Here is a 25,533-nt window from a genome sequence, read left to right as displayed (position 1 = left end):
ACCGTATTGAAGAGTCGTGGAACAGCCAGGGATACCTAAAGGAAACAACACTCTAACAGACTTTAGCCAGGGAGGGCATCTGGGCTGGTCTGATATGATTAAAGGAAAGAAAATTATCAGGTAAGAACATAATTTTTCCTTCCTTGTCATCTATACAATACCAGTCCATACTAATGGGATGTAGCAAAGCAGTTTCCCAAAGATGGGGGGGAGAAAAGAAGAATGCAGAAGGTTGAAAAAAAATCAACAAAGCTATACACACTGGAAAAAACTGATCAGCAGAAAAGGATTTGAATATCCAAACCACCAGGGTACCAAAATGGAACAGAGTTAGACACTAGAAAAGGAACTGAAGCCGTAGGATGTAAAACAAACGTCCTGAGCAAAAGAAAAATTACGTACCCCTGTCCCGAGAGTAGCAAAAGAAGCGGCAAAAGATACTCATGCCAAAGGGCCACCCTTAGAAGGACGGCAACAGTCATATCCGAGCAACAAGGAAAAGAACTGTCTCTCCTAGACTAGGATCCACTTCTCCGAACCCTGGCAGGACAAAGACTAACTCCCAAACCTGCCAGTCTGCCTTGAGTCCAAGATGGTCGGATGAAGCGACCCTAACGCAACCCCAAACAGTGCGCCACACTTCATAGAAGAAAGGAAGCAGGGCCCAGGAACCACGCCTAGTGAGAGAATCAAACTCCACAGAACAAGAAGAGACTCCAGAGTCGAGAGAACCAACTAACTGGAGCGCTAGTCTCTCCAGGAGAACCATGAAGAAAAGGACAGCAGCATAGCAGGGTACAACCGTAGAAGAGAGTACTCCTCAACCAGCTTACTCTGGACTTAGGAATGAAAGAACAGAGCCAAAAGAACAAAAGGAGACAAAGAGAGCCAAAAGAACAAAAGGAGCCAAAAAGAAAAAGAGTCGAGATCCATACTGTGGAGAAAAGACCCCCAAGGTGCCAAGTAGCCACAAAAGGAGCAGAGACTAATTCAAACTCCAGGAATGGAGAAGCTTCTCGCCAGGCAGCCACCACAAGAAAAGGTGCCACAGGAATGGTAGCTAACAGGAGACAAGTTACTCCATGCCACAATCAACCATCACCCTGCTATAAAGACAGCCAGGGGAGGGGAGGGCACCAGGGTCACTGGATATCACCCTAGCTGGCAGATGAGGAACACAGGAGCACTGAGTATCATCTAAAACTAGCCCCAACATGGCTACCAGCACACCCCTGGCTCCACTGTCACCAGAAGAATCTGGGACAGGAGCTACCAGCCAGCAATCCAGAGCAGCTGCACGATCCATCCACCATCCGCTAGGAGACAGAGAAAATACTGAACATTCCAGGCTGCAGGATACCCTTCAGGGGCGGTTTACTTGGAACTATTTTCTCTGTCTCCTTCCGCTGGTAGATGGACACAACCCATTAGTCTGGACTGGTCTGGTATAGATGACAAGGAAGAACCCATTGTACCCTGAACTGACAAAGAGAAGAGTAGAGCCCAGTTCTTATATCTGTGAAAGGTACCAGAGCCCATAGCAAGGAGATGGAAAAGCCTGTGCCAAGAAATCCAGATGACTCCTCTTGGAGACGTGATCAACAGGGAGGCTCTAGAAAGGTAGTCGGCAGCAGCCAAGCAAACTCTTTGTTTCTATCACCCCGAACCAGCAGTGGGGCAAAAATAAAATTGCTAACAGTAAGGGCAGAAACTAAATTACTCCAATTGCTCTACCTCATTAGGAAAAAGATGAGAAGATGAACAACTATGTTTTCATTTTGTTACATTTTATATATATAGCCTCATACGTCCAGGGTACCTTTATAGAAAATTAGGACACCACTGACTGACATTCATCATAGGCTACCACCACCTGCCAAGCACTGCCGAGAAAAACTCTCCTATTTCAAAATGAGAGAAAAGTCTGCAGCGCTACGGCATATGGGACTATCAAATTTAATAAACACAGGTTCAAATGCTCATCTAACCTAATTCGACCCCACAAAAAACTTGTAAAAGGGTCAAAACGAAAAAGAATGGTAAATTGGAATCTGACATCTTTACCAAACCCACTGATCGTAACTCACTACTAAAATATGATAGTATGCATCCGATTCACACTCGTAATAATCTCCCTTTTGCTCAGTTTTTGCGCTACAGACGGATTTGTGATTCCTCAGAGAAGTACAAGAAATCGGCTGTTCATCTAAAAGAAAAATTACATGAAAGAGGTTATCCGAATCGTATTATTAAACATGCATATAAGAGAGCGTTGTTTAACCACAGAGAATATCTATTGGAATCAAAACAACAGAAAATAGAAAAACGGAACACTCCCTGTATTATGCAGTACACATCTCTATCTCCGAAAATTTCAAATATAATAAATAAACATTGGAACATCTTAACCACACATAAGGTATTTTCAGAACAAAAATGCATGGTGGCATACTCAAGAAGAGCCAATTTGGCTGATATTTTATGTCATTCTGATATTTGGACTAACAGAAAATTTGATCTTGTAGGTCACTTTAAATGCAAGAAGTGTATTATGTGTGATGTTATGGAGGAGGTGGATCGTTTCTGGGATCCTATTAAAAATTGTTGGATCAATTTGAAGAACTTGACAGACTGCACTTCGAAAGGAGTGATTTATATGATTACATGCCCTTGCGGGTATAGATATATTGGACAAACAAAACGTATGCTTAAAACTCGATTAAGTGAACATAAGCATGGGATCCAAGCCGGTAAAATGCATATGCCTCTGGCTAAACACTGTAATGAGATGAAGCACTCTTTTGAGCAACTTAAATGCATGATTATTGAGCAGATTATTAACAATGGTAGACGGGGCGACATCTCAAAGGTATTACATCAAAAAGAACAAAGATGGATTTATCGATTACAAACGGTTAGCCCTAAAGGGCTGAATGGCCCTATGGAATGGGCTGCCTTTTATTGATGGGTTCTCAATTGAGGAAGTATCTTTAGTGTTAGGCTTATGATTAAGGAAATACTTATGACGACAGAGGAAGGAGGAGTCTCCCTCTGGGCGTCTTATATAAACATTCGCCATTTTGTGGTCATATTAATTGAAAGAGAAATGTATGAAGCTTTCTTATTGTTTCTCCTGATGAAGAAATCGAAACAGTAGGAGTCCTAATCCTGTCGAGGAATTAGAATGAGAAAGAGTGGGAGAGGAATTAGAATGAGAAAGAGTGGGAGTTACACGTCAAGGTTAAGAAGTTACTACCATGGATAATTGAAGTGAACTAACTTCTAACGGAGCTTTTTAATAGGCAAAAGCTAAGTGACTATATTTAAATCTGGCAAGTGTATCCCAAAGTTTTTTGATGTTTACATTTTCTTCTTTTTCGTTTTGACCCTTTTACAAGTTTTTTGTGGGGTCGAATTAGGTTAGATGAGCATTTGAACCTGTGTTTATTAAATTTGATAGTCCCATATGCCGTAGCGCTGCAGACTTTTCTCTCATTTTGAAATAGGAGAGTTTTTCTCGGCAGTGCTTGGCAGGTGGTGGTAGCCTATGATGAATGTCAGTCAGTGGTGTCCTAATTTTCTATAAAGGTACCCTGGACGTATGAGGCTATATATATAAAATGTAACAAAATGAAAACATAGTTGTTCATCTTCTCATCTTTTTCCTAATGAGGTAGAGCAATTGGAGTAATTTAGTTTCTGTTATAATATTGCTCTATGCAGTTTTGAAGAGGTTTGCTATAACAGTAAGGGCAGCAAAGAGTAAAGAGAAGGGAGGATGACAAACAACCAGAAAAAAAGGGAGGGCAGCGGGCTGGTTAGAAGATATTGGAGGAGAATATAATTTATTTATTATTTGTTACATTTGTATCCCACATTTTCCCCACTTATTTGTAGGCTCAATGTGGCTTACATAGTAGTGTAAAGGTGTTCGCCCATTCCGGTATGAACAAATACAAAGTGATATTGTGGTAGAATAAGGTTCATGTGTAACAGACACATTAGGGAACTGTGGAGAGGAATGGGTATTTTATGTCCATTATGATCTTTGGTTTCGTTGTGTTGCAGGGTTCAGGCATTTAAGTTGGGTCGGTAGGGTATGCCTTTTTGAACAGGTTAGTTTTTAGTGATTTCCGGAAGTTTAGGTGGTCATACGTTGTTTTCAAGGCTTTTGGTAGTGTATTCCATAGTTGTGTGCTTATGTATGAAAAGCTGGATGCATAAGTTGATTTGGGACCTAGTAGACAGTGACATGCCAGAAGGAAGAAGAATTGCAATTCCATAAGAAGGGCAAATTGTGATAACAGGAATGGTATCAGTGCTAACTAGGGTCTAGCCACAGTGTAAAAAACTCATGCCTACAGCATGCCACTTTTATTCATGGCCAAGGAGTCTAACTGGCATTTTATTTTTTGACGGCACCTGTGCTATAGTGTAAAAGCTCAAGATGTGCCTAAATAAACAATAAAAGAAAAACATGAGTAGAACATGGGATGGCACTGAGAAACACCAATAACCTAGAAAAGCATGCCCCTTGAAACATTATGGCAAAATTGACATAAAGTGAGTAAAGGGAAAGACTAACGGCCCGTGCAGAGAGTCAGGAATCCAGGGAACTGGGCTAAGCCGTGACTACGGTGCCTTGCGACCCCGAAGAAGGCATTCAATTCTCCACTGCCCGAGAAACAAACTTGAACTCACCACTGCTCCAGATACAACTGAGACTGTGACCCCGCCAGGGGCAGAAAAAAATACTTGCAAACAAGAAATACCAACTGCCTTAGAATACCACAGAAAAAGAGGGATATCAAATCCATGAGCTAATTAAATCCCAAGATTTGGCACAAGAATATTTTTTTTTAATAGTACTGCAGTGGCATTCAGCATTCTGAGTCCAAGAGACTGAAATCACAGAATGTCTAGGGAGAGGTGAAAATTGAATAATCCAGAGGATGTAAAGACCTCTCCTGAATTACAAATATTACTGTAATGTTTTGAAATAGTGACATTATGAATATTCATGCATCTACAGGTACTGTAGGTAGAAAACAAAACTGCTTAAGCAGTATAGAGAATCTGCTTACCAAAGGAACATCCCCAGGTAGATGAACATCCTGAACTAAAAACATAGAAGCAGGATCCTCAGAAAACTCTGTAACATCTCAAGTAACAGCTTGTAAAGAGCTTATTAGTGTCTGAATAAAAACACAGGGACATCCACCAGGTCCCGGGAACCCCTGAAACACTTAAATGAGGAAAAAAATCCACTCTGCACTAGCAGGGAATGAAGGAGAAGCAGCAGCCCCAAGGAAAAGAAAAAGACTTAGTATAGCACCCAAGCAAAATCAGGAGGAAAACCCTGCTGGTGACGGGAAAGCCGAGAAGAAATCTCTGAAAGAAAATTAGCTTCTCTGCCTCCTCCATGGGGCTCTATGAAAATGGCGGCGCTACCCACCAAAAGCTGAAGTGGATGCTAACTGGGTTGCCGCAGTACCACGGAGAGAAAAGAAACCGCGGCAGAAACAATCTGGCGCCTCTGTCTCGGCAGCGTAGCTCAGTAAGAAAAATGGTGGCGTTTCCCGCCGAAACTGACAACAACCGAGAGTCCACAGCGGCATTAACAAAAGAAACCACCGACTCACCCACCCACTTGAGTTTAGTACCCCGAGCCTTACAGAGAACCCCCACAGGACTCAGCCTCCAACTATCAGAGAAACACTGGAGCACAAAAGTAGAATTAAGTAGTTGTTAAAACCAAAGGAGAGAAAATTAGAAAGAGACTGAAGGGTTCACCTCCTTCCACCTGCTGGAGACTGAGAATACTGGATCTCACTCTAGCTATTCCTAGGCTCTTATTGGCTCTCAGAGTCAGAGTTCTCAGTCTCTACCTGCTAGAAGGAGTGCACAACCCATCAGTCACATTCTGGGCCAGTCCAGAGGAACGCTAAGGAATTGCTTAACATCCACTTAACAGTGCTGATTAGCTAATTAACCAAGTTATGCGCAATGTTCTAGAACATGCTTTGAGTTCCATGCAGAGTTTTAGGCACCATGTATAGAATCCGGGGAAAAGTGTAGATTAGAAGAGAGGTATGGCTCAATGCTCATACTGGGGGTAATTTATAAACAGTTAACATTCTTTACTGCAAGGCCCATTTTGGGCACAATTCTATAATTGGACATCTCCAATTAGGTATTTGGAGGGCACATGGTAGGAGCCTATTCTATAACAAACTAAGCACCTGCTTTCTGTTACAGAATACTAGCATGACCAGGTGTTAATGCACCTAACATCTAGGTGCTCCCACTTATGCCAGCCATAGAACTTGTGTAAGTGCATATGCTTAAGGGCAGCAGGAATGCATACAACTTATAGCATTCTTTAAATTACATGTGTAAATGGAACTCCACTTATGTTATGCCCCTGCTCCGTCCCTGTGTATGCCCACCTTACAAATACATGCTAAGCAAATTAAGCAGGTATTTGCAGAACCTCACTTAAGCACCATGCTAGCATTTACACACATAGGTATGCATATACATAAGTAAATGTATAGAATACTAGCATTTACACAAGTAACGTGTAGATGCGGGTGCCTAGATTATAGAATTAAACACCACCACAGCACTGAGTTATCAATAAACTGATGGGTACTAGAATACTAAATACCAGTTAATCAAAATTTTACACCAAATCTTCACTAAACATAATTCTGTACTTCCTGATTGTCCATACTAATCAATAAGATTGAAGTTTAATATTCCTGATTGTCCAAGTTAATCTATTCACGACTGAAGTTTATCCAACACCTTTATTTCTGATTATGAAAATGCACTTTCTGTAACTGTATATTTATTTTTTGTTACATTTGTACCCCGCACTTTTCCCACTCTATACCTAATCCTCTCTGTCTCCTTCACCTTAAATATGTTATTTCTCTTCCAGAATTGGTGATCACCATTGTGGAATATGTAAGCCACATTGAGCCTGCAAATAGGTGGGAAAATGTGGGATACAAATGCTACAAATAAATAAATACCAAAACAGCAGACTTCATAAAGTCAATATCCCATAAGTACTTGTAGTTTTTTTATTTTGACCTCAGAGAAGCCAGTCACATGGTCTCAAACTTCACCAAGGAAAATCATGCACCTCAATCGTCATAGGTCATTAAAGTTCAAAACATTACTAAAGAATATATCTTATATCTTCAATCATTCCACAGCTCTCATAAAAATGATCATTACTCATCTGTTTTTGAAAAGAAGTTGGCTAGGGGACAATGCTCTGACACAGCTCATGTTTCACAAGTGCTATCCAAAGGAACGCCCCTTATGTAGCTGAACCCAACAGTCTCTGTCTACGGTTGGGTTCAGCTACAAAAGGGGCGTTCTGATTTGTTAAAAATGTAAATAAAGAAATAAAAGGCTTTGTGTACGTGCAACCACCTTATCTGTAATACTACCTTGCATTTATTTCCTATTTTTATGCCGTTATATCCACTGATCCATATGGCTTACAGCCAAAACATACATAATAAAACAAAACTCAGAAAGATTACCGACTCTTCAATAAAGGTTTGTTAGGTAATCTATTTGTAAGTGCAGTTTTTCACTTTTCTGCTTGAGAAATAGGGAAAGGTAAAACAAAGGAGAAATTAGATCTTACCTGCTAATTTGCTTTCCTTTAGTCCCTCCGGACCGGACCAGGATTGGACTGATGGGTTGTGCTCGCCTACCAGCAGGTGGAGACTGAGAAAAACACTGACTCTAGAGAGCCAATAGGAGCCATGGCCATGTGACCTTAGCCTCAGTATTTGAATAACAAAGCAGGAAAGAAAGAAAGACCATCTGTGCCGTATGGAATCCTAGCAGCCACAAAGCACTCGGCAATGCCAAGTATCAGAGCTCACCAACAACTCTTACCAGAGAAGTGGTATGGCCCGATTTGTATTACAGCTCACCAGCAACTCTCACCAGAGAAGTGGTATGGCTCCCTTGTATTATAGCTCACCAGCAACTCTCACCAGAGAAGTGGTATGGCTCCCTTGTATTATAGCTCACCAGCAACTCTCACCAGAGAAGTGGTATGGCTCACTTGTCTTATAGCTCACCAGCAACTCTCACCAGAGAAGTGGTATGGCTCACTTGTCTTATAGCTCACCAGCAACTCTCACCAGAGAAGTGGTATGGCTCCCTTGTATTATAGCTCACCAGCAACTCTCACCAGAGAAGTGGTATGGCTCCCTTGTATTATAGCTCACCAGCAACTCTCACCAGAGAAGTGGTATGGCTCCCTTGTATTATAGCTCACCAGCAACTCTCACCAGAGAAGTGGTATGGCTCCCTTGTATTATAGCTCACCAGCAACTCTCACCAGAGAAGTGGTATGGCTCACTTGTCTTATAGCTCACCAGCAACTCTCACCAGAGAAGTGGTATTGCTTACTTAAAGTTTCACATATGTATACTAGCATGGCTTACTTAAAGGTTCACATATATATATATATATATATACTAGCAATTGGGTACCCCAGCAACTCTCACCAGAGAAGTGGTATGTCCCTTTTGTAGGAAAGCTCACCAGCAACTCCTACCGGAGAAGTGGTATGGCTCACTTGAATTAGAACTCACCAGCAACTCTCAGCACAGAAGTGCTAAGGACCTCAAAGTTCTATACATATATAGATATATAAATATATACATACACATATATTCCAGCAACTGAACCCACCAGCAACTCCGACCAGAGACGTGGCATGGTCCACTTAAAGTCCTATATATGTACAAGCGTCTTTTTTTTTTTTTTTTTTTTTAATACCCCGTTGAAAAAGTGACAAAATATGGGAGGGGCCTGGTCCGGTCCGGAGGGACTAAAGGAAAGCAAATTAGCAGGTAAGATCTAATTTCTCCTTCCTTAGCGTCCCTCCGGACCGGACCAGGATTGGACTGATGGGAAGTACCAAAGCAGTAACCTTAAGGGAGGGACCCTTTCAAACCCCTAAGCATCTCCGAGTTGCATAGATCACCTCCTGGCGACAATGAACATGTAGAGTGTATATCAATCAAAAGAGAATGAAGATAAGATCAAAATGGCACCGTACAAAATGTGCACCTAGTGCACCAAAAATCGCTGTGCGAAGGAAAGAACCCCGCTTCTCAAGATGGAGCATATGTTATAACACTCTCAGGAAATGGTCCCCCAGTGAGTAAACAAATAGAAGGTATGAATTCCTTAATACGTCGAGATATAGTGAGGCCGAAACAACGGCAACCTTACCTTGACTAGAAGTACCAAAAGGAAGGACCAAATAGCTTGTAACAGCTCTCTAAATATATAAAAATCTGTTTTAATATGTAAAGCATATATAAAGCATATAATTTCCTGTGATCTTGAACGCCAGTAGAAGAGTCCAGACCAGTAAAAAAAAAGTGATTGGAAAAGATGAAAAATGGGAAACTACGGTAGAGTGAAAAAGAAATACCCAGGTAAAGAAGTACCTCTTACCTAGACGTACTAGCTGATTGGAAAAAAAGAAAACCTGTATGAGAGAAACTTGCAGTCCTGACCCTGCTAGCTGAAGCCATGGCTACTAACAACAGTGTCTGAAAGGAGAAAGAAACCTTAAAGGAAACAAGATGATTTTGAATTATCGTGCGAAGAAGAATAACACCCTGTCCCTCTGACAATGTCACTAAGGCACAGAGGCTAAAAGCTGAGAAGAGAATACTGCAACTACAAAAGATGCCATCCTGCTTAGCAAGGCTGAATGCCTGTCCCAGACTGAGAGCATGCACCAGCCTGAGCAAGAGAGAAACAAAGAGGCCGGGCTGGGGAAGAGAGAAGGTCCTCTAGAGAAAACAGAAAACCCCCTCGGCTCCATAAAAAGTCAAGATGACAACCTAAAAGGCAGCCTGGTATATCTGCAAGGAAAAAAACATAAGGGTTACGCCCCTGAGATCCAAATATCTAAGCGAAATGCCCGACCTGAAGAGAAGGCCATCATGCCAGAAGGGTATGGCATGCTACAGGGCTGGTCAGATGGTAGATCCATACAAATGACTCCCCTTGAATAAAACAGACATCAGCCATGAAATAAACCAAACGTCAGTGCGGATGTGAACCCACCTAGGAGGCAGGACGACTAGAGTCAGAGTGAGAACCGAAGCTGGGCCTCCCCGATGACATCTCACTGCACTGTTCGCTAGATTACCCCTTAGGCAGCTTACAGAGAAAAGTGAAAACATGCAAAAATAAAATGACATACATGTCAATCGTGTAAAGGGGGACACATGCAAGCCCTGTAAAGAAACAGAATGACCAGATAGTAGCACTGTCCGAGGAAAGGATGTACCTTCAATACACAAGAAGACCAGAGACCTACCAGGGGCCTCAATATGTAGCCTACCAGGAGACCGAAGACCATTCTGAAAGAACATAAGCTAGAAACAGTCCTGCCAGAGAGCAGGATTGAGTCTTTGAAGTAACCTAAGATGATAACAGTCCTATGAGAGTACAGAAAGAGCATTCCGGACTAATATAACATGGCAACAATGCTGACCAAAGACAGAGTGCTCAGAATAAAACGCTAGCCCTCAGGAATACCTCTTTACTCCGAGAGCGACTGACAGTCCCCTAGTTACAATGTAAAGAGACCATATGGTAATCCTGAAAGCAAACCGAATGCCAAGAGCCAAGAAGGAAAAAATTAAGATGCAAAGTAAAGAGACCACATGGTAGTCCTGGAAGTAACAACCAAATGCCTGGAGGAATGGCCTACTCAACTAATGCCGAAAAGAAGAGCAGCAGTCTCGGGGAAAAAAAACAAAAAAGGGAAGCTGCAAATGCTTCAGAACACTCAAAAAGATAAAGAGCACGGGAGTGCAGCTCATGAGACTGCAAAAGGCAATTGCCCAGGGAAAAAACCTTGCAACTATGTCGCACGTAACCCCAAAATATTGTGGAGACTGCGAAATATTTAGACGACTCTTGACCACCAGTACTAGGCATCCTGAGAACCATAAAAATTGCACTTCTCGGTCTGCGACTTGCTGACTTGTCAACAAGAGGTTTTTTTTTTTTTTTTTAAATAGCTAGCTGACTCGCCATGAATGAAGAAGAATCTCCCCTTTTCTGAGGGGTAGCATAACTATGATGAACTTTTAGAGACTGGAAAACAGTGTTGTGAAGGGACATTATTGCGCATTGTGAGCTGGTCACCCTTCCAGGACCCAGCCCGGGCGGACCCTGCTTAGCTTCCTTCACACCGGGCTCTATCCTTCTCAGAAACTCTCCTAAGAGAAATATGCAGAAAAGTTTGTATCAAAAAATGCATGAAGCTTCACTATGGATCGAAGGCTTTCATGAAAAAGACTTGAGACTTTGAGAGCGCTCTTGACAGCATTTAGAATTGAAATAGGAGGAAGGAAAATTCCTTCTTAGGAACTAGGTTCTTGTGATAAAGATTTGAGACATTGAGAGTGCGCATGATGGCAGTGAGATTCCAAATAGGAGGAAGGGAGATCCATTCTTAGGAACTAGAAATTAAAATTGCATTCGGAAGAATCAAGAGAGAAAATGGTCTAAGATCCAAGAGTCTATGTAGGGAGACCCCTACTTCACATGCCTTGCCGTGAGAGCGATAGAGAAAGGAGGCGAAATGAAAAGCATAACCATCTAAAAATAAAACCGCAAGAACTCCTGGACAGAGGAAATAAGAAGATGACTGTCATGGAAGAGTAGCCTGCAACTATGATTTCATGACACAAAGTTAAACAGGTGAGAGTGGCATGTACCTATGATAACATCCTTACCATGCCTGTGGAAGAACAAACGTATAGCTAACATATAGGAAATATCCTGGTATGGAAAGCAACCTTTCGAAAAATGCTATAACAAAAAAACCACAACTGTGAACTACCTTCCCACAGTCTACATTGGAGCCGACTCTGTGGGTGCTGTGGGTGCTTGAGCACCCCCAATATTGAGAAAAACTCATGTATATGTCCAGGGAGGGGTCATTTTCATTGGACTTAGCACCCCCAATAATTTTGAAAAGTTGGCTCCTAGCCCACAGACAAACGCCACCTGAGATTATAAAGAAACAAACATCAAACAGGCTGGCCAAGTAATGTATATATAGTGGGACACAGACATACAGGAGTCCCAGAAAAAGAAATAAATTACTAAAACTGGGACCTGCACCCAGTTCTGTAGCCCACCTTTTGATGCTGCTTTTAACTCCTAACCCTTATTCACTCTGTTCAGGACCCTTATTTTAAACCTGCTCACTTTAAAATCTCCTTATCTCTTGTTTGTTTGTTTTGTCTGACCTAATGAGATTGTAAGATCTGAGGAGCAGGGACTGTCCCTTCATATTCAAGTGTACAGCGCTGCGTTTTTCTAGTAGCGCTTTAGAAATGATAAATAGTAGTAGTAGCAGCTTCAGAGACTGTAGTGCTGACTATTAGGCTACAGCAACCAGCTACTCAACATTAAAAACATAAAAAGCAAAGAAATGACCCCCCTAAAGAACATAGGCGACTCCTGAGAAAGATCAGCCCCAAACGGCCCGAAGACGGCGAAAGAGAAAGTCCCGACGCACCCCCCAGCGGCGCACAATATTTACAGGAGCCGGAAGAGGAGATCCCCGACGCTGGCATACAGCGCGTCTCAGCTTCTCGGACATGACGGTAAAGCGCGTGCACGCGCGTACCCGATTCGCGCCAAAATCTCTTTTTTTTAAGCCCTGCTCCGCCGAACAAACCGCTAAGGGAAGAACACAAACGGCAGTGCTAAATAAAATACAGCTCAACTCAAAGAGGGCTGAAAACAAAATGCTGCCGCTTACTCTTTTTTTTTTTTTTTTTTTTTTTTTAACACAGCTGACTCACAGCATTCCCATGCAATCAAACGGAGCTGTCTGCTCATTCAGTCAGTGGGGACAAGTTGTCTTTAATTTTTTTTATACCTAAACTCCTCCAAATTACTGCTGCCTCTTTTTTTTTTTTTTTTTTTTTTTAACCAGCTAGATAATATAGACACCTAAAACAGCAACCAGAGCTGCCTGCTCGTTAAAGTAATGGGGAAAACTCCACTGAAGAGTAATAGAACAACACATAGCTGTCTGCTGGTTAGAAGCCGGGGGATGTAGCTTGCTCCTTAAAATGCTTATAAGATTTAACTTTCTATAGTGGCTGCCTCTCCCAAAGACATACACCTTTCTAAACAAAGGGTAGTCCTTCCCAGCTATGTATGGGAGATGGGGAGGGACCCGGAGACATCCGAGTTTGACACCCCCAGAGGCTGTAAAAGAAAGGAAAAGAAGTCCCTACCTGACCAGCGTCTAACAGAGAATTCCTAGGCACAGAAGAAGAGGTAGCAATGTTGTTCTTATTGTAAACCTCTAAAAGAGAAAGAGAGAGACTAATGGGCTCGCTTCCTACCTGCTGAGAGACTGAGAAAATACTGAGGCTAAGGTCACATGGCCAGGGCTCCTATTGGCTCTCTAGAGTCAGTGTTTTTCTCAGTCTCCACCTGCTGGTAGGCGAGCACAACCCATCAGTCCAATCCTGGTCCGGTCCGGAGGGACGCTAAGGAAAACAGATTTACTCAAATTTCAATTTCAGTAGGTTCAGGCTTTGGTTTACAATAGCATGAATAGTGACTAAAATCATAAGAATATTCATCTTATTTTATAGTTAGGATATAGGGAGTGAAATAGCTGTAAACAAATGATTAACTATGGATAAAATACAGCCAGGCAGGCTGACTGGATATACTGCATGGTCTCTCTTTTTGAGACATGTAAGGATTCAGCAAAACACTAGTAAGAGATACCATAACAATATGAAAATTCTACAACATGCTCTTTCATTTGAAACCTATATTATTTTATTATTTTTCACTACAAGAGTTTTGGTTATGAAGACAGTATATTCAACACAAATGCAACTTAAATGGTGTTTAAGGGAAGCACACCAATAAATATTCACCTATTCGTGGTCTAGGAGTCCAGTCACTAGAACTAGCATGTGAAGTTCTGTCATCTTCATCACTGTCACAGGAATGGAAACCATTGGCAAGAATATCATCACTCAAAAGGATATTATCTGAACAGGAAAAGGCAAAAGAAATATTTGTTACCTAGTGACTAATACTTCAGCATATAGTACTAAGGGTCTATCATCAAGCCACGCTAGCAGTTCCCATGTGGCAATACCGACAAGCCCATTCAAAGTGAATAGGTTTTGTAGGCATTACTGCACCGGGAGACGCTAGCGCAGCTTGATAAAAGAGGCTCTAAACCTTTAACAGAATTGTGCCTAAAGAAAATTGGAACCCACTATTCAAAAGGACCTGTATGTTTACTGGTGACTAGTCTGCTGGCCTGGGATTTTCAGTAGCACTATCTGGATAATTCTGGCAAAACTCCTTCTAACCACCTCTGCCTTTCCAAATTGTTCCACTCTTTCTGCCCTGGCACTACTAAATATACATACAGTAACAACATTCAAGCACAAAACATATAGATAAGCCATTTAAGTCTGCTAAAAAAAAAAAAAAACAGCCCTAAAGTAAACCACATAGCTATACATATAGCAGCTAAAAATACCTAGTGTACCTGCTTCTAGAGTTTTCAGGTTTGCAGATGGTATATAAGAAATTAAAGAAAATAAAGAAACTACAGAAAAAAAACCCCTTAAAATATGCCACAGTTCAATCTGGGCTCAGCACATGGGAAAGTCCCACATTAAGCCCAGATTTTCTGCAGCTTAGTAAACTGACCCCAAAATATGCTTCTGAAAGCTCTCTTACTGGCAGCCTACCATTTTGATTTTGAATAATCCATAGGAAAAGAAATATGCCAAAGATAAAAATAAAATTAAATCACTATCAAATTTATAGGAGTAACATGTTTAATTATGGAGCAATTTTCAAATTGTACACAGTAGTACAATATCTGAAAATGCTTTTAACCCACAGATTTTATACAATTTCAAAGTGAAAGCACATATATACATGCCTTTGCTTTGGAAATTTGCTGTGGATAATTTTTGCATATTAGTTCAGCGGGTATATATTATTTTCCTCCAATGTCTAAACCTAAATACACCCCACAGCAACACCTCCTTTCACAGTAGCTAGAATTAATATTAATAAGGGTACTGATAAAGTCATATGTTCACTGTTTCAAAGTATTCTCATTTGTAAGGTGAATAAGGATACTATGGGGCATTTTCGATAAAATGACTAAGTCCAATTTTGGATGTTTTGCTAAAAACTGTGCAAAAATCAAATGGCAGACATTGCTATTTTTGAACCTGAAATACATCTATTTTTTAGTTTGAAAATTGCCTTTTTTCTAGATGTTTTGTGCTTAGTGCATTTTTCTTTTGAGACCATTTTGGAAAAAATTCCAAGAGAAAAATGCCCCCTTAAAAACAGCCACTGAGATGTCTTAGTAGATTGGCCACACAGACATCCCAACAGAGCAGTGGGGCAGTCTAGGGAACACTGCAGTGGACTTCACATAAGAGGTTCCAGGTACACATCTCACTACATTTTGTATAGTAAGCCCTCTAGGAACAGAGGAAAACCTACTGTACACCATTATAATAGCCCTCAAGCTTGCAGGTGTCAAGTAGGTACAGTAGGTATTTAGTGGGTTTGGGGGGGGGGGGGGGACACAAGTTCTACCACAAATGTACCAGTTAGAGTGGGACATGGGCACTGGATCCTCCTCTTTACAGTCCATTGCACCGACCACTAGGTTACTCCTGTCTGCTGCTGTAACAAGAAAGCCATCATATGTGAAGCTGCAATACAACATAGTATGTAGGTACTATCACCATCACAGCTTTTTTTTTTTTGGGGGGGGGGGGGGTATCTGTGACCACTGAGGGAGTAAGGGGGTAATACCTCAATCCCTCCAGTGGTCATTTAGAGGCATATTTTCAAAGCATTTAGACTTACAAAGTTACATAGCAACGTACGGAACTTTGTAAGTCTAAGTGCTTGGAAAATGAGTCCCAGAGTCATTTAGGACACCTTTGGGTCACTTATTCATGATAGAAACAGGTCTAGCCAAAGTCTTAATTTTGGCGCTAGACATTTTCATTTTGTTTCGTTATTGCAGAAAAACATTTATCTTTTGGTGCCACTCATGTCCCACCCAAAACACGCTCCCTTGAAATCTGGACAAATTGTGACGAAAAACATCTAAAAACTTGGGTCCTGTTTACAAAGGCATGCTGGCATTTTTAGCGTGTGCTGCTAAACACACCCATATACTCCTATGGGTGTCTAGTATTAGCATGCACTAAAAAGCATTAGCGTGCCTACAGTGAGGCTTAGTAAACAGGGCCCAGAGTGTCAAAAACCACAACTTTTCAAAAACACCTACCAACTTATGATGATTTTCAATGTTTTTTTTGTTTTTAAAATGAGCCCCTATATACCATACAGTATAACATAAGGTATGTTTTAAAAACAAGATTAAATCACAGACTTGTTCTGCATTAAACTTTGGATTGGCACTGCTGTCCCTATACTTCAATTAAATTCAAATGCTAACATTTTGTCAAGTTTTTAATTTCATAATTATTCTACTAGAATACTAAGTGCAACTAGTTATTTGTACAGGAACGATCTATTTGTTTAACCACTATAACTGTATGCGGTATTTAAGCCTGACAACAATGCAAAATGCGATGGAAACAACACAAATACACCCAAAATGGTATTTCCAGCAAAATAAACATTTACAGCTATCATGCCATTTCATACTGAAATAGTTTTCGTAATGTGCAAAAGAAGTAAAGTAAATTAATTGAAATTTTCATTAAATGATTCACGTCCCTACACGAAAGCTGTCACTGTCAAAAAAATATCACTGCGGGATGACGTTAAATAAATAACGAGGGCAGCCTGCTCGTTCCGGCTGTCAAGGTCTGGGGAAGGTTCCCGGGAAAAGTTATTCAAGCAGCATCTGTGATGGTTTCAGCCGGGGGGGGGGGGGGGGGGGGGGCGCTAGCCAGCAGAAACTGCGCACCTCGGTAACCAATAGCTTGAACGGCTCCAGCTCCATTCACCACCTCTTCCACCTCCTCCTCCTGCGCTTGGTGCTGCTTCCCTTCCTCCTCCCGCAGCAGGACCAGCATCAACTGCTGTTGCTGCTGCGGCCGCCGGCGCCGCTGCTGCTCCTCCACAGGAAGGCCCTGCAGCCCTGCCCCATTGTCTGTTCGCACTAGCGCCGCCGTGGCCTGCACTTCCTCCCCCTGCTGGGCCGCTGACAGGACCGGCTCACCGATCGCCTCCGAGCCTCTTTCCGTCTCGTTGCACCATCTCGCCAGCGGCCCAGCCTCCCCCGAGATTATTCGCGATCTTTTGGAGGCCGGTTCACCCCCCTCGGGCATTGCGGAGAGACGACTGCCAGACTGAGGAACCAAATTTTCCCCGTCCGCCATCTTCCAACTGTCTCCGACCAGCTCGCTCTCTTTCCCCCGCCGTTCGCAGCGCTCCAGCTGAAAGAGATTTAAACGAGTCACGTGACACGGCTTCCACCACTGGCACCCACGCGGCCCGCAGGTTTCGCGACGTCAACAACAACAAACCGGGTCACGTGGCGCGAAGACTCAGGTGGCGCCTGGAGAGCTTGACGTTGACGGGCCGAGAGAACTCTAGGCTTGGGAGTTGGGTGGGTCCTTGGGCGCGGGAAGGGGGTCGCTTCCTTGGGAGCTCCTGAGGAGAGATGGCTTTGGACCCTCCTTGTTGGAGTCAGAAAACAAAAAAACAACGCTGCCGGGCCGGTGTAGGGTAGCGAGTGCCGCTTACAGCAGCGCCCGTTAGAAAAGAACGTTCTTTTCGAACGGCAGATTCTTATGGAACAGAAAGTTGTGGAACTACTCTGATAGCTCTGTTGAGAGTTGTACTTTGTGGGCTGCTGACACACCACACCGTGGTGCCTATACTTATGGGGAGTTTGATTTGCCTGCTCATGATCTACTGAAATACTGTAAAATATAAATCCGCTGGGTGTGGGGAAGTGATAAGAAATAACTTTTCTTGATTGTTGGGCATGGTTGATAAATCTTACAGTTACAATAGCTAAAACCGGCAAGCCTGGTGTCCAGACCACGTTTATTAGCCCTCCATAATAAAATGCAAACGTTTTCCTAACTAAAAAAAACTTAAGATCTTAAAGTCAAACTACTATATTTATGCTCCTGTACCAAACCCGTGGGATATTCCCAAGGCTTTTTTTTTTTTGGGGGGGGGGGGGGTTCAGGGGGTTCTTGGAGTTACTGAGTACCAGCTAGATGTGTGTGCCCGATGGGAACAACGCAAAACCCATGGGAATCCACAAGGATGGGGATATAAAAAAGTTATTATTACCGTGGGGATAGGAGGGGATGGATTGTAAGCGAGTGAGGATGGGGACCAGATTACATCCCATGCACACCTCTACTCAGAAATTTGACACCAACACCTCAGTTTAAAAAAAATGTAAAAGAGGAGTTTACCTTGATGAAAACATAGTAACATAGAGGGGCATAATCGAACGGGCGGCCCCAGAAAGCAGTATACCCAACCATATTATCGAAACAAGATGGCCGGCCATCTTTCATTTCGATAATACGGTCGGGGCCGGCCAAATCTCAACATTTGGGCCGGCGTTAGAGATGGCCGCCATTGGTTTTTGCCGATAATGGAAACTAATGGCGGCCATATCAAACCTGGCCGAATCCACTGCATTTGGTCATGGGAGGAGCCAGCATTTATAGTGCAGTGGTCCCCCTCACATGCCAGGACACCAACCAGGCACCCTAGGGGGCACTGCAGTGGACTTAAAAAATAGCTCCCAGGTCCATACCTCCCTTACCTTGTGTGCTGAACCCCCCAAATCCCCAAAACCCACTCCCCACAACTGTGCACCACTACCATAGCCCTTAGGGGTGAAGGGGGACACCTACATGTGGGTACAGTGGGTTTTAGGGGGGGGTTAGAGGGCTCCCATTTACCACCACAAGTGTAAGGTAGGGGGGATGGGCCTGTGTCCACCTGCCTGAAGTGCACTGTACACACTAAAAACTGCTCCAGGGACCTGCATTCTGCTGTCATGGAGCTGGGTATGACATTTCAGGCTGGCAAAAAAATGAATTTTAATTTTTTTTTTGGGTGGGAGGGGGTTGGTGACCACTGGGGGATTAAGGGGAGGTCAGCCCCGATTCCCTCCGGTGGCTATCTGGTCATTTGGGGCACTTTTTGGAGGCTTCGTCCTAAAAATAAATGAAGAAGTGCTCGTCAGTGCCGGTCTTATTTTTTCCATTATTGGCCGAAGCCGGCCATCTCGTAACCACGCCCCCGTCCCGCCTTCCATACCCTGCTGAAACGCCCCCTTTAACTTTGGCCAGCCCTGCGACGGAAAGCAGTTGAAGCCGGCCAAAATCGGCTTTCGATTATACTGATTTGGCCGGCTTCAGGAGAAGGCCGGCCATCTCCCGATTTGTGTCGGAAGATGGCCGACCTCGTTCAAAAATAAGCAGGATAGTAACTTAGTAGATGACGGCAGAGAAAGACCCGCACGGTCCATCCAGTCTGCCCAACAAGATAAACTCATATGTGCTACTTTATTTGTATACCTGACCTTGATTTGTATCTGTCATTTTCAGGGCACAGACCGTAGAAGCAGTGGCGTACCTATGTGGGGCCAAGGGGGGCCTGGACCCCCGTAGATTTGGCCCTGGACCCCCTGCCGACGACCCTCTCGACCCCCCCCCCCCCGCCACCAACCCTCCCCCACCGTCGCCGTGGGCTACCTTTGCTGGCGGGGGACCCCAATCTCCGCCAGCTTGGGCAAGGCTTTGTTCTGTTTCTGTGAGTCTGACGTCCTGAACGTCAGAAACAGAACAAAGCCTTTGTGGGAAGAAGAGGACCTCAGCTGGCGGAGATTGGGGTCCCCCACCAGCAAAGGTAGGCAACGGTGGAGGATGGTTGGCAGCGGGAGGGGGGGTCAAGAGGGTCGTCGGCAGGGGTCGTCAAAGTTGGTGGCAGGGGGGGTCGATAATGGCTGGGGGGGCGGTGCCGGGGGGGCCGCAATGGCGGGGGGTCAGCGGTGGCGGGGGGGCGATAATGGCTGGGGGGGCGGCACCGGGGGGGCTAAAATGTGCCCCCTCACCTCGGGCTCTGGACCCCCCTTCCGCCAAAGTCTGACAACACCCCTGCGTAGAAGTCTGCCCAGCACTAGCCCCATCTCCCACCACCTGCTCTGCCACCCAATCTCCGCTAAGTTTCTGAGGATCCCTTCCTTCTGAACAGGATTTCTTTATGTTTATCCCACTGCTGCATGTGTTCAGTAATTTTGACAACAAGGGGAAGACTGCTGATAAACAAACTAGTGAGACTAGTCATTGATTTGTTTTGAGTATTTTGGTAGATGTCATCCACTATTATGCTATCAGGCTCATTTTCAAAGCACTTAGCCTCCCAAAGTTCCATAGAAACCTATGGAACTTAGCCTCCCAAAGTGCTTTGAAAATATATGTCATTTTCTCTGATATTAGAGACTGTTATTGTGGTCCGTTTTGGAATCGTTTGTTGAAAAATGTGGAACTATAAGACATAGTATAGATAGTACAGTGTAATCTCCACTGAGTTAGTCTCATCTATGTGACTAATAATGCAGCTAATATTAAAGCAGCATTTCAAGATGAGGTCTGAATAGGTTGTGCAGGTCATAATCTCAATTTCATACTCTCTCATGGAGTCCAGCCATCACTACTACTAATAATACTAATAATTTCTGTAGCATTACTAGAGGTATGCAGCACTGTACACATATGCAAGGTAAGGGAGGTATGCCGCATTGAGCCTGCCATGAGTAGGAAAATAAAAATTAAAAAATGCAAGTACAGTATAGTGTTGATTATCCGACCTTTGCTAATCCGACCATTTCACATATTCGATAGATTCCCCCCCCCCCCCCCCGGTGATGTCATCGTGTTGCCGTTAAGCGCGTGGTTTCTCTTCCTGTTTTCCGGCTTCACGTGTTGCAAGGAAGCCATGTTTGAGCTGAGACTGTGCTTCTCTGCAAGGGAACCATGCTTTGCAACTGATACTCTTTCATGCACCCCTCATTGCCGTTAAGAAGCATGCGGCTTCTCTTCCAGTTTTCCAGTACTGTACTATATGTGCAGCAGGTTTTGGACCTGGGATCCCACTTTTGCAGTGAGGGAACTGTTAAAGATGTTTTGAGCTGAGACCTTGCTTTTTACAATTTTTGGACCTGGGACTCTTGTTTTGTTTTTTGTTTTTTTTGCAAGGTAACCATTTATGAAGTTTTAAGCTGAGACCTTGCTTTTACAGCATAGCAGCAGTTTTTGGACTTGGAACCAGGGGCGTATCTGCGTGGGGCCTCAGGGGCCTGGGCCCCCGCAGATTTCGCCCTGGACCCCCCTACCGCTGCCAACCCTCCCCCTCCATTGTTGTCGCCTACCTTCGCTGGCGGGGGACCCCAACCCCCGCCAGCCGAGGTCCGCGTCCTCCTGCCGCTGCCGGCTGCCGTTAAAAGAATTCCGTCAGCTGGCGGGGGATCCCCAACCCCCGCCAGCCAAGCCAAGGTCCTTTCATTTCTTCTTCCAGTAAAGCTGACGCCGAAAGTTTCTTCTGAGTTTCATTCTGTTTCTGAGTCTGACGTCCTGCACGTACAACGTGCAGCGACGTCAGACTCAGAAGAAACTTTCGGCGCCAGCTTTACTGGAAGAAGAAATGAAAGGACCTCGGCTTGGCTGGCGGGGGTTGGGGGTCCCCCGCCAGCTGACGGAATTCTTTTAACGGCAGCCGGCAGCGGCAGGAGGACGCGGACCTCGGCTGGCGGGGGTTGGGGTCCCCGCCAGCGAAGGTAGGCGACAACAACGGAGGGGGGAGATTGGCAATGGCAGCGGCTGGGGGGAGGGGGATTGGCAATGGCGGCGGCGGGGGGGGGCTATAATGTGCCCCCTCACTCTGGCCCTGGCCCCCCCTACCGCCGCAGTTCAGATACGCCCCTGCTTAGAACCCTGCTTTTTCGGCGAGGGAACCGTTAAGTTTTCAGCTGAGATCTTGCTTTTTAGCATGGCAGCAATTTTTGGACCTGGGACTCCGCTTTTACAGCAAGGGAACCATTAAAGCTGTTTTGAACTTGCCAGGGAACCATTTTGGTTCTGAGACCGTGCTTTTGCAGAAACGGAACTAAGATTCTTGTGCACGATGAGTTTTCGGTAGTACAGTACTATATGTACACCTATTTCTGTTCATAACATTTACAGCAGTTTCTTTATTCTTACTCTCATTTCTTAGATCTGTTTTGCCTATGAACTTGGAGTATGGAAAGTTTCCAGTTCCAGTTCTGCTGTCTTGATATCTGCTTCATACTGTTATTGACTAGCGAAGACAAATCAGTGACCTTGAGAAACAGGGCTCTGCTCAGTTCTGTATTTCTGCTCACATTGCTTGCTGTAGAAAATAACTCAAGTGAGGCTGAACATGCAGTAGATAAATAAAGTTCCCTTGCTCAGTTCTGTACTTCTGTTCATATTGCCTGCTGTACAATTGCTGTATTGTGAAATACAGTGCTGTATACTGCTCTGTATTTGTGCTCAAATTGCCTGCTGTATAAGATGAGCAGTCATTCCCTAAACTGTACAATTTTTTTCATTGCTGATTAATGTTAATATTTTAAATTAAATATACACTATGCCTGTTCTTTATGCATACAGTATGTTTTCCGTGCATATTTTAAGGGGTTAACATTGTTTTCTGTATTATCTGACTGTTCACTTACCAAAAACGAGTTGGTCCCTTTTACGTTGGATAATCGAGACTGTATTGTACTTTCTCTGTCTCTGGTGGGGCTCACAGTCTAAAAGTAAAGTTAATCTGAATGAGTTCCCCAGTAAGGTAAACAAGCTTACAATATTGTGCAAGGAGGTGTTACACTCACTAAGGGAACAAAAGTCAACCGTCCATTGAAGAAAACGCTCAAGCAGTGTGAGTCTACTCAGTGGAACTGTGTTCTACTCTTATTGAAATCTGTGGCAGAGAATATGGAGGAGCTACACACAGTTGCCACTGAACCAGGTGCAAACAAGCTGTTCCTGACCAAATTGTGCACAATTGATGACTGCTTTGCTGGCAGAAGTTGTTATGGTGTTGGAACCATTTGACAAAGCTACAAAAGAACTGTCGACAGATACTAAGGGGGCCTTTTACAAAGCTGCGCTAACATTTTTAGCTTGCGATAAAAATCAGCTGGCGGTAAATGCTGAGATGCCCATAGGAATATAATGGGCATCTCAGCGTTTACCGTCAGCTGATTTTTACCACAAGCTAAAAATGTTAACACAGCTTTGTAAAAGACCCCCTAAGCCTTCACTACATCTGGTGGTCCCAACAAAATTTCAGTTGAAATGGCATCTGACAGTTGTATGCTCAGACAGCCATGTGATAGCGTCCTTAAACAATCTTCCTGTGCGTCAACAGCAGATGAATCCAGAAACTGATGGGTTGTGTCTATTGTTAATATATGGCCTAGCTTTAAGGCTACCACTGGAATAGTGATGGCCAAAGCTATGCAGCCAAAAACAACTGAAAAAGTACTGACTAGGCCAAACAACAAGTAAATGATTTAATATTTGAGAATCTGCAAAAAGCAGGTCTGAATAATGACTTCTGACACAAATTGGTACAATTTTTAAATCAAATATAGCATCTGTAATGAAAGATCAGATGAATAAAATGGAGCTTATTAGTTTTGGTATACAATGATACAGAGGTAATACAGAGTTCATGAGAAAGGTATGAAAAGTATTGCAGCCGGAAGATGTGAAACTGTTATCTCAACGCTTCCCAAAACATGTTGATAATTAGCAGTAGCTGAGAACGGAAGGAGGTGGGTACATCAGATAGCAGATCGCATGGGAAAGTATGATCTCAGAAATTGCGAAATATTAGGAGCTAGGTATCTCACCATTCACTTCTATGGAGAAGATAGAGTATAAAAGAGGGGAGATTTTGGCTCAGTTTGAGAGTCTTCTCCGAAGCTTCTGTCAGACGGCGAAGCCCTGTGCGGCTGAAACCAGAATCTGATGTCTGTATTTGTATCAACTTGAAGACCTGTGTTTGGGTAAGAAATAAAATGTATCTATCTATCTAAACCTATCTCTGTCTTTATTTTTATTGATTCTATCTTCTCTTTACCTTACATTTAGCCTACCAGGTAGATCATATACAAGTGACACTCAGTCTTTGCAGAAACTTAGACAGATGTTTAATAAGATTTATGTGGGAACATAAATGGCCCAGAGTATATCTAGATCCAGAAAACAAACAGAAAGCAGTAATTATGGGAATTAGTTTTCAATTACGGCTCCTAATGCCACCCCAGAATAGACCTTGTGATTGGGTGACAATGGAGGTCAAAGAAACTATACAGAATCTGTTATATGAAATAAGTACCTTTAGTCCCCCGTATGACAGAGTCAGAAAGAGGTCTATAAGAAGAGGTAATTAAAAACACTATGTACCAGCAGGTGGAGATAGAGAATACTGTACTGGAGACAGTGGTCCTGGATGGCCAGCCCCCTAGTCAGTATATCTCTATCTCCAGAAGGCGGTGGACGGCTTCTTACCAGCTCCTGGAATCTTCCTTCATGGGGACCCCCTGTTCCAAGTTGGCCAGTTGAGGAAGGGAATGTTTGGCCAGTGGCGCCATTTTGGGGAGCATACGTGTTGTCTTGGGTCCCTGCCTCACCCCGGTCTCTTTCCCCATATTCTCCTCCAAGGGTTTAGTGTCTGTCTTCATGCAGCTCTCCCTTCCTCACAAAAAAAAAAGCTCAGGGAAAGGGACTTGATATACTGCCTTTCTCTGTTGTTGTTTTTTTTGTAACTACATTCAAAGCAGTTTACATAGTATATAAAGGTACTTATTATTTGTACGTGGGGCAATGGAGAGTTAAAGTGTCTTGCCCAGAGTCACAAGGAGCTGCAGAGGGAATTGAACCCAGTTCCCCAGGATCAAAGTCTGCTGCTCTAACCACTATGCTACTCCTAGTAGAGAGAGCTGTTTTAAAAAACAGCAACAACAACAGCAGATACTCAGTCGGCTGGAGCAGTTCTCTGCAGATCTGAGGAGCAATTTACTACACTGTTTGTGTGCTGACAGTCCTGCCTCCTGAGGACCATGGCAGGGAGACCCCCTTCCCATCTCAGTAAGTGCCTTACTTTCACTTTTGTTGGGAATTTTTTTTTTCTTCAGCCCTGCGCTGAGAGCCTCGGGGGTTCTGGCAGGTTAGCTTTGGTGGACGCAGTGCCTTCCCTCACAGAGGCGCAGGATGTGCATGCCATCTTGATGTCGTCCACTGACATGGTGCTAGCCGAGCAGGCCGCTGCAATTTTTCCTGCCATTGATTCTTCACGCTCAGTAGCGCTCCAGGAGAACAATTGTAGTGGCATCTCTGTTGGGGCCTCTTTTGCTGAATCGGGTAGTGTTCCGGG

The 25,533-nt window shown here is 43.7% G+C and overlaps 1 protein-coding gene across 1 annotated transcript in view; it reads right to left on the bottom strand.

The window, feature by feature from the left end:
- SIRT1 (sirtuin 1) overlaps positions 1–17,502 on the bottom strand; it is a 111,512-nt gene extending 94,010 nt beyond the window's left edge. The window contains exons 1-2 of the mRNA XM_030203130.1: positions 17,054–17,502; positions 13,995–14,111 (exon numbers count right to left, since the gene is read on the bottom strand). Of these exons, the coding sequence (XP_030058990.1) occupies positions 13,995–14,111; positions 17,054–17,468 (532 nt within the window). The 5' untranslated portion in view covers positions 17,469–17,502. The remainder of the gene's footprint in view (positions 1–13,994; positions 14,112–17,053) is intronic.
- Positions 17,503–25,533: the final 8,031 nt, after the last annotated feature.

Source organism: Microcaecilia unicolor, chromosome 5 (assembly GCF_901765095.1).
Source record: "Microcaecilia unicolor chromosome 5, aMicUni1.1, whole genome shotgun sequence".
NCBI classification, from domain to species: Eukaryota; Metazoa; Chordata; class Amphibia; order Gymnophiona; family Siphonopidae; genus Microcaecilia; species Microcaecilia unicolor.
Note: the sequence above shows the minus strand (reverse complement) of the source record. Positions and strands in the feature narration are given on the sequence as shown.